Raw genomic sequence first — 9,359 nt, forward strand, 5'->3', positions numbered from 1 at the left:
TGAGCTAAGATCTGAGGTTGCAACTTCAGATCTAAACTCTCTTGGGTCTCTAAGTCCTTAAAGTTTCCAGTTTTTGCAAGAATGAGACTCTCCTAAGGTGTAGAGCTCCATTGAAAGCTTGGATTGGTCATTTAGAGTCTCTAGGGCCTTGCATGCACGTAAAGTTTGCAACTTTACGTGATAAGCATGCCTTAGGAGCTTAGATCTGCAATATGGAGTCGTTGCATGGCTTAAAAAGTACCTGAATGGTTGAAGGTCTGGAGGGGGCTCGGCTAGTTGCATAGTAAACTCGGCGAGCCACATGAAGATGGTCCTGTACTCGACGAGTTGGATGAACAACTCGGCGAGTCCTTTGGAGATTGTCATATACACGACGAGTAAGTAGAATGACTCGGCGAGTCGGTTAGGGTTTTCCCAACCTTCGGACACGTTTGAGCACGGCGAGTTGTAAAGTGATACATTGAAGAAAATATGGAAATTTTGATATGAAGAATTGACAACATTGTAAATCTTTGTAGCATTTCTTATTTTTTTTTGTATCAAATAAAATTCTTGTATTATTATGTTTATACTTTGATTAATAAAAATTAGATTTTTTATGATTTACTTACGAATATTATAGTATAAGAAATATGCATATATGCATTTGAAAAAATGTGCATATATGCACTTAAAACTTTGATTTTTTTTATGTTAAAAAAATTAGAGTTTTATTTTTTTTAAATATTCTAGCTTTTTTTAATTTTTTGATTTTTAAATGTTTACTTTTTAAATAAATGCAGTTTTTTTGAAAAAGGTTACAATGTTTTTTTTTAAATGCAGTTTTTTTAGAAAAAACTGCAATTTTTTTTTAAAATATAGTTTTTTTTTGAAAAAATTGCAGTTTTTTTGGAAAAAAATACAGTTATTTTCAAAAAAATGTAGTTTTTTGAAAAAAAAATTGCAGTTTTTTTTTTTTAAAACTTCAATTTTTTTTTTAATTTCATGTTTTCAGAAAAAATTAAAAAATCTCCATATAAAAAAAAACAAATCCAAAATTATTTAAAAAAATTCGAAATTTGATTTATTATGTTAATTTTTAGAACATTTTATTAATATTTCCAATAACAAAAAAAATTAAACATTAAATGAGATCGGTAAGATGACGATCATGCCCTTAATAAGTTAATTTTGATCTAATGCTACACCCCTATATATATATATATATATATATATATATATATATATATATATATATATATATATATATATATATATATATATATATATATATATATATACACTACAAACAAAAATAACGTTTAATGACATATTCTTTTATGTGTCACTCTATCATGTTTTTAGTGGCACTTTCTTTTTATGCCACTATATCATATGTTTTTAGTGCACATTTTATATACCACTATAAAAACTTACATATAATAATTTATATTACGTATTTTATAACACAATAAAAATTTGAATGCCATTAAAAATTAGATATGTTATATAAAAATTGGTTGTTATTGAATTTTAATAAAATCAAAAGAAAAAATTTAATAGCACCTATCAACAAAATAATTTAAAATATCATTTTATGTCAAAAATTACTTAATGCATTTTTTTTAATTTAACAAATTATTTTTATGCCACTGTAGATAAAAGGCCATTTGATTGAAGAGTATATTATATATTTTCGTCCTTTTTGTTTCTCTCCTCTTAACCTCGCCTTTTCCTCTTTGCCTACGTCTTTGCAAAGTCCCAATATTTTAAAAGAGGAAAACCCTAACCATGAAATCGATCACTAAATCGTCATTTGCAATCAGAAATCTTCTCCTATTGTCGTTCATCCTTATCCTCTCCCTCGTCCACCTAGTTGCATTGCTCCGCCCCTGCTCGCCATGATCCACCCCGCTTTCCCTGTTCCGTTAATCTGTGGCAAGTTATGCCGAGATAAAGGTAAATATCACTTTGTATCGATTACTTTATATCCGCTTTATAGATTTTCATTCGGTTATAAGTTCTTGCATTCTAGACAGATTAGTATTTAATCATTATATAATCAACACAAAATGATGATGTTTTTTTATCATTCCTGGTGCGAGAACAATGTTAATCTGATTAGGCTTTGTAAAAAAGTTTATATTTCTATTTGCACCAATCTGAAAGTGATTTGGAGATCAAACATAGACAAATTACTTTACTGAGTATGTTATATCCTCTGTTTATCACTCCTCATTTCTATCATTATAATCAACGAATCATTGGTCTGAGAGAATAGTTTAGTTTATGCTCACCTTAAGAACTCATGGTTCAAATTTTACTATTAACCTATGCTAAAATTTGTTAACCAATGTGTGTAGATAGATTAGATTTCTTTTTATATAAGAGACTAAGAATTACATGGATGCTTAATAACATTTGCTTATGATCAAACACTCATAAAGCTTATGCTTATGACTATTGATGTGTATGTTTATATTCTGGACAGACAACCAGCCACCATGATAGAAGGATATGGTAGTGTTGCTCAAAGTTAATTTACTATGGTTGCACCATATGAGTTGAAAAAGAAACTCTTACTACTATTTGATGTTGAAAAGGGCTTTCTTCCGGATCAGCCATGGATCCTTCTGAGTCATATATGGTAATTTAACATTTAGAGGTAACATTCTAATGCATATCACACCAACTTAACCAATTTTGTATTTACTTTTATGAAACTATCAGATGGTGGAACTGTCAACTTACTTAGTCGATCTTATGGAGTATACAACATTAATGAAATCGTACTACAAAAGTGCATATAAAGATTGACAAATGATGTGTAGATGAAAGAAAATATTTGCAGCTATAAGCAACAGTGCGAGAAATGTAATTTAAAGAGATAATCGTATCCTAACTCACAGAATCATTGCATTAAAGAAGATCAACATATTTGAAAAGAATCATCTTTACAAATAAACAACATTTACATGCCTTACTAATAAACAACATTTGCATCATAATAACAAGCACACATCAAGAATCATCTTTACAAATCAAATTTCATGAACCCTAATGAAATAGAGATTATAGCTTCAGATCCTTGTAATAATCTAACAAAATCTTGTTTGATTTGGAAGAAATTCGATCTCAAGCCTTTGATATCACCTAAAATTGCCCTTGAACTCACCCAAAATTGTTATATTTGATGCAGAGGCAAACAAAACTAGTTCAGGATGAGAACCAATTGTTGGAAAACATTCTAAGAACGCTACTTCAAGAGCTCGTGGTATGTTCCTTACATGCTTTCTTAATGTTCATATTTCACATGGGTTGACTAGTCAACATGTTATATGCCTCAACATCATGTAATTGTTGTTTGACCTAGTCAGCTGCAGTTCAATCAGGGAAACATACTATGCATTATGGGGCATCAATTGATGATGGTGATAACACAGAGGGGCAAGTACCTCGGCTTCTTGGTGAGTATATTTTTTATATATTTTACTCTCATGACTTATTAGTCAATGTTCTAGCACTTGTATTTCCATTTCTTGAAATCTTTTTAGACATTATGCTATATCTTTGTGAAAATGAACACATTGAAGGGGGCAAGATATTCCAGCTTTTGGAAGATTTGACAGAAATGTCCACAATGAGAAACTGTGAAGATGTCTTTGGTTATATAGAAAGTAAGCAAGACATCTTGGGTAAGGTGTGTAAATTCTCTACTTTTACAGGGTCTTTTAAGTAATTTTTTGTATCTACTCTTGTGTTCACTTCCATAAATTCATACAGCCAAAACTTTTTGCAAAGGGAAAGCTTGTAATATTAAGAACTTGCAGTCAACTTCTTCTTCGTCTTTCAAAGGTAATTTTAATTAAGGGAAAATTGCAATTTGCTTTTTTAAATAATGACATTTTTGCCCTCTCAACTTTTCAGTCAAACGATGTGGTGTTTTGTGGACGTATTATTATGTTTCTTGCACATTTTTTTCCCATTGTCTTAACGTTCAGGTTATTATTATTATTTTGTTTATTTTTATTTTTTAGTACTCTACTTCTTTCTCTGATGACATTATTATTTCTTTTGCATGTACAACTGTCAATATTAAGGGAGTTTTCAATGTTTCAAATGAGACAAAGTATCAGAAGCAAGCACCTGATGGTAAAAATCAACTCTTTTTTTGTTGTTGTAAACTAATATATCCCATATATATTTTATAAAATAATTTCTTGATTCTAGATTTCAAATTAACAATTTCTATTTGTGATCAAATGCATGCCTAAAAAACTTATATGGCTTTCAGGAATTTCTATAGACTTCAAGTTCTACCAAACATTTTGGAGTTTGCAGGTCAACTTAATGATGCCTTTTATGCAATTAATTTTTGGATACAGTTTTGTATTTTACTAAGTTATTACTTTATGTTAATTTGCATTATATTATTTTCCTGATAATTATTCTCATATGATTGTATCCTACAATTTTACTGAGTCATTACTTTTTGTTAATTTGCATTATAGATGATTTCTCGTTTGTATGTAATATTATAATGCTACTTATATATGCAATTGTTTTAAAAAATTTAGGCTCCAGGGAAAAACGAAAAAGATTTGCCTTCAGAAACGATGGTTAGTCGGGACTTCAAAAGTTAAATACGTGTAAAATTTGACAAGTGATATTTTGTTTATTATTTTTTAAACATTGTGATAAAATTGCTATTTATTAAATGCATATTAGTACACACTTTTATAGATGATATTCTTATCGGCTAATAACACTCATGAAGCTTACTTCCAACGATCGTGGGAGCTGCATTAGCAGATATTGCTTTTGAACATTTTAAAGCTAATGATTATTAAAAAAATTCTATAATTCTTATAATTTATCAATGTTTTATATGATGTATCATGGTCATATGACAGATATTTGTTCATTAGTTGGATAAACAAGAAGAAATATTATGCAAAGTTCATCTGGAATCAAGTTCTGTGTTTCTTCCAAACAACTATATAGTTTGATAGTTTTAGGTTTTGAGTAATGCATTTGTGTTTTTGGTTTTCCATTTAAGTATATAAATTGTAAGACAAGTTAAGTATAAATTTAAGTAATATTTTGGGTTTTCCATTTATTAAGTTGTTTTTTATTATATTATATTCTATTTAAATTTATAAAAAATGGACCTAATTTTCAAATACAAATATCATTTGATATAAAAAAGTGTAGCTAAAAACTGCAAAAATTGTTTTTATTTTAGTAATTATTTAGTGGCATAAAAAAAGTGCGACAAAAACCAAAAGTCCTATAATGGCATAAAAAAGTGTCACTAAAACCCAAAAGGGTTGCAGCGACAGAACCAAATTGAGCCACTAAAAGCCTTTAGTGGGAGCGTTTGTAGTCACACATTTTTTTTGTGTCGCTAATTGCCAAGAAAGCCTTTAGTGGCACTTATTAGGTTTTTTGTGACATTTTTTTTGTGCCACTAAACACCATTTTGTTTGTAGTGATATATATATATATATATATATATATATATATATATATATATATATATATATATATATATATATATATATATATATATATATATATATATATATATATATATCAAGGTTGTAAAAATCGTTCGACTTTAGCTAGTCGGTGGACTGGGGTTAAAAGATTCATCGGCTAGGCGGAGATTAATCGGTGACCTTTAATTGCTAATTTGTTAGATTTCAAAAAATTAAATATGACTAATATCATATAAAAATTTTTAGTTACCACTAATATCATAACAAAATAAGTTGATATGATAAATACAACACTAATCATACCTCAAATAGTTTCTGTTGTGATATAATTTCTTCAAAGTGTTAAAATTTCATCGTGTTCTACTGTTTTAGTCATTGTGTATGTATGGATTAATCGCTAGGCGCCTCTAATCGGTCGAGTAGCGCCTAGGGATTAATCAGAGATTAATCGGGACCTAATCGGGATTTTTACAACACTGATATATATATATATATATATATATATATATATATATATATATATATATATATATATATATATATATATATATATATATATATATATATATATATATATATATATATATATATATACGGAAAAGTGAATATATCCTTAAGGGTATAAAAGCTTAGGTACCCAAACTCACTATATTACGTCGTTTTATAATATATATATATATATATATATATATATATATATATATATATATATATATACATTGTAATTGTCAAATGTTATTCTAATTCAACTTCTAACTTAATTTAATTCCAAGATTTTTATAAATTTTACATTTATCTTCCTCTTATATAATTTTCATTTTCAACTATAATATATGATATATTATAGCCTAGTAGGTGTTCGACATAAAGATGTGATGTAAAAGGAAGATAATAATGAAATTTCAAAATTTTTGAAAGTAAATCAAATTAGGGGTTGATGTTTAAGAACATTATAATGAATATATAAAATAAAACGACATATTATGGTGGGTTAGAGTAGCTAAGCTTATATACCCTTAAGGGTATATTCACTTTTCCCATATATATATATATATATATATATATATATATATATATATATATATATATATATATATATATATATATATATAGGGCTAGGTTATAATATGGATTAACAACTATTGTGCGGACGTGTGGACAATACTATTCTATGAGAATTACTAAGAGAATAGGTTGTTTAGTAATGTGAATACGTTAAAATTCACACAACTATTGTCATTTTCATGTATTCTCACTAATTCTTATTCATTTTTGTTTTAATACATACATTTCACTCATTTTCATTCTTACAGAATATGACTCAATAAATATTCTGACAGAATGAGAATAATAATAATAAGTCTATAATAACCTTGTAGACAATTTAATTAGTGAGAATGTGTGATAATGATAAAAGTTATATAAGATTGAACGTATTGATATTATCAAACAACATATTTTATTTGTGATTCTCACATAAGAGTACTGTCTACACGTCCGCACAATACATGTCAATCCACATTTGAACCTAGCTCTCTCTCTCTCTCTGTATATATATATATATATATATATATATATATGTATATATATATATATATATATATATATATATATATATATATATATATATATATATATATATATATGGTAAGGTTCAATAGATAACCATAATTAGCCAAGGAACCAATCTTTTTTTTCAACTTTTAGAACTTATTTTTTATCAAAAAGAAAAAAACTAAAAATACAGAAATTCATAACTTTTTATCGTTTTTCCAATGATATCAAATTCGATGAAATTTTTTTTTCGTCAAATTCACAATGTGAATCTAAATTGACACGGTGAATCGGAAAAATATATTTAACATTCACAACGTTAAGTTATGAATTTAGATATTTTTAGTTTTTTTTTCGATAAAGAATAAGTTCTAAAATTGAAAAAAAAAATTTGATTCCTTGGAGAACCAATAATTATGGTTGAACTTTCCATATATATATATATATATATATATATATATATATATATATATATATATATATATATATATATATATATATATATATATATATATATATTATTTACCATATATATCTGTCAATCAAAATATTTATTGTCCATATATAAAATATTTAGAAAATATTTGAGATGCAATTAATTTTCATAATGACAAAATTGAAAAATATCAATTACACATGATACCTATATTTAGATGATGGCTGCATGTGTCGTTTTTATTACCCGAACCTCAAATAGATTATTCATGGCTCTTTATTACTTTTTCCTTTATACCATCTTCTCCTTCTCATTGTCTTTTTGTGGAACATCCGCCGTGAACTACCAAGTAATTAACGATGCTTCAAATACTCCCGGCGGCATCCGTTTCACTAATGAAATCGGAATTCCATACACAAAGCAACTAATGAGAACCATCAACAACTACGTATGGACCACCATCTTGCAACAAAGCGATCCTGCTGACCGAAAGCATGTGCCCACTATGACCATTTACATCGTAGAGTACAAAGGAGCCGAAGCTATCGCTTATGGTGATAATATTAATGTTAGTTCTGTTTATCTAGAAGGGTATGAAGGGGACCTGAAATGGGAATTCACGTCCCTTTTGCACCATGAAATTACCCACGTTTTTCAATGGGATGGTGAGGGTAAAGCTCCACTTGGCTTGGTAGAAGGGGTGGCGGACTATACGAAATTAAAAGCGAATTATGCCCAAGTTGGTTTTGCAAAACCAGGAACTGGTAATAAATGGGACCAGGGGTATGATTTCACAGCTCGTTTTCTCGAATATTGTGATGGGATTGTCCCAGGGTTCGTCGCAAAGCTTAACAAGATGATGAGGTTTTCTTTTGACGTCAAGTATTTTGAAGACTTGACAGGAAAGCCCGTGGATCAACTATGGCAGGAATACAAGGCTAAATATGGGAATGTAGTATGAAATAATTGAATTTGTTAATTGGAAAATATAATAAAACTGGCTTCTGCGTTCTTTACGAATGGTAATTATAACAGGCCGCTAGATCTCAAAAAAATGTTATGATATTTTTTTATTAAACAAGAAACCAACAAAACAAATGTGTTTGTTCCTTGAAAGTTCTATTTCTATATGAACACTTGAAGAAACAACAAAAACCTTCACTCGTAACATAATGTCTAGATATATACATAAAGTATAGATCGTTGAATGATGAATAATAGTTTTTTTAGGTCTTTTTAGAAATTAACCATTGTCAAAAGTTAGATATAACTGTTTTTATTTATTTATTTATTTATTTTTGCCGTTGATTGATTAAGATTTATCAAAATAGAGGTCAACACTTCCAGTCCTATTGAACTAATTTTTGGCAAAGAACATACATATAGGGATTTTAATTATAGAATTGGCTCATTAAGTTTATCGACTAACAGAGTACTCATCTTAGTTCCATTCATATGGATATCGAAGTTGCAAATTACGAAATACAAATCGAAAGCAATTTTATACCAGGTATTATATTTGCTTTATTAATATTAATACAAGTTTCATTACGATTAATAATAATTTTATATAGGTATAGGGATTCGCAAGTGATGTTTGATGCATCGGGTTTTATACCCATCTGGGTAGGAGTAGCAAATCAGGTATCGTGTCGTGTTTTTGTCTGATACGTACGACACGACATGGTTTTTTGTAACACGAACACGACATGACACGATGTCGTGCTTTTTTTAACTAACATGAAAACGAACCCATTAAAAAACAACAAACCTGACACGACACGACAAAGATGACATAATATAACAATTAAGTTATTTAATTAATACTTAATCATAAATAACACGACAAACACGAAAAACACAACTGACAAATGCAAAATCGTGTCGAA

The 9,359-nt window shown here is 28.2% G+C and overlaps 2 protein-coding genes across 6 annotated transcripts; both read left to right on the forward strand.

Annotated features, from left to right (window-relative positions):
* The first annotated feature begins 1,694 nt into the window (after positions 1-1,694).
* On the forward strand, positions 1,695-4,721 carry LOC145119014 (THO complex subunit 1-like). Of its 5 annotated transcripts, none has more exons than XM_079054651.1 (10): positions 1,695-1,938; positions 2,471-2,626; positions 3,179-3,253; positions 3,353-3,446; positions 3,534-3,679; positions 3,763-3,834; positions 3,907-3,980; positions 4,080-4,131; positions 4,274-4,320; positions 4,557-4,721. In XM_079054651.1, exons 2-9 carry the CDS (start codon positions 2,603-2,605, stop codon positions 4,283-4,285), a joined length of 549 nt encoding a protein of 182 aa, XP_078910777.1. In that variant the 5' UTR covers positions 1,695-1,938; positions 2,471-2,602; the 3' UTR covers positions 4,286-4,320; positions 4,557-4,721. The 5 variants fall into 5 exon arrangements, with proteins under 5 accessions (XP_078910777.1, XP_078910774.1, XP_078910775.1 ...); XM_079054648.1 differs by having other exon boundaries at positions 3,534-3,674; XM_079054649.1 differs by having other exon boundaries at positions 3,573-3,674.
* A 3,017-nt stretch (positions 4,722-7,738) lies between these two features.
* Positions 7,739-8,431, forward strand: LOC145121849 (uncharacterized). The gene has a single exon (XM_079057543.1). The coding sequence runs from the start codon at positions 7,739-7,741 to the stop codon at positions 8,429-8,431; it is 693 nt and encodes a 230-aa protein (XP_078913669.1).
* Positions 8,432-9,359: the final 928 nt, after the last annotated feature.

Source organism: Lactuca virosa, chromosome 6 (assembly GCF_052849685.1).
Source record: "Lactuca virosa cultivar CGN04683 chromosome 6, Lactuca_virosa_CGN04683_v6, whole genome shotgun sequence".
NCBI classification, from domain to species: domain Eukaryota; kingdom Viridiplantae; phylum Streptophyta; class Magnoliopsida; order Asterales; family Asteraceae; genus Lactuca; species Lactuca virosa.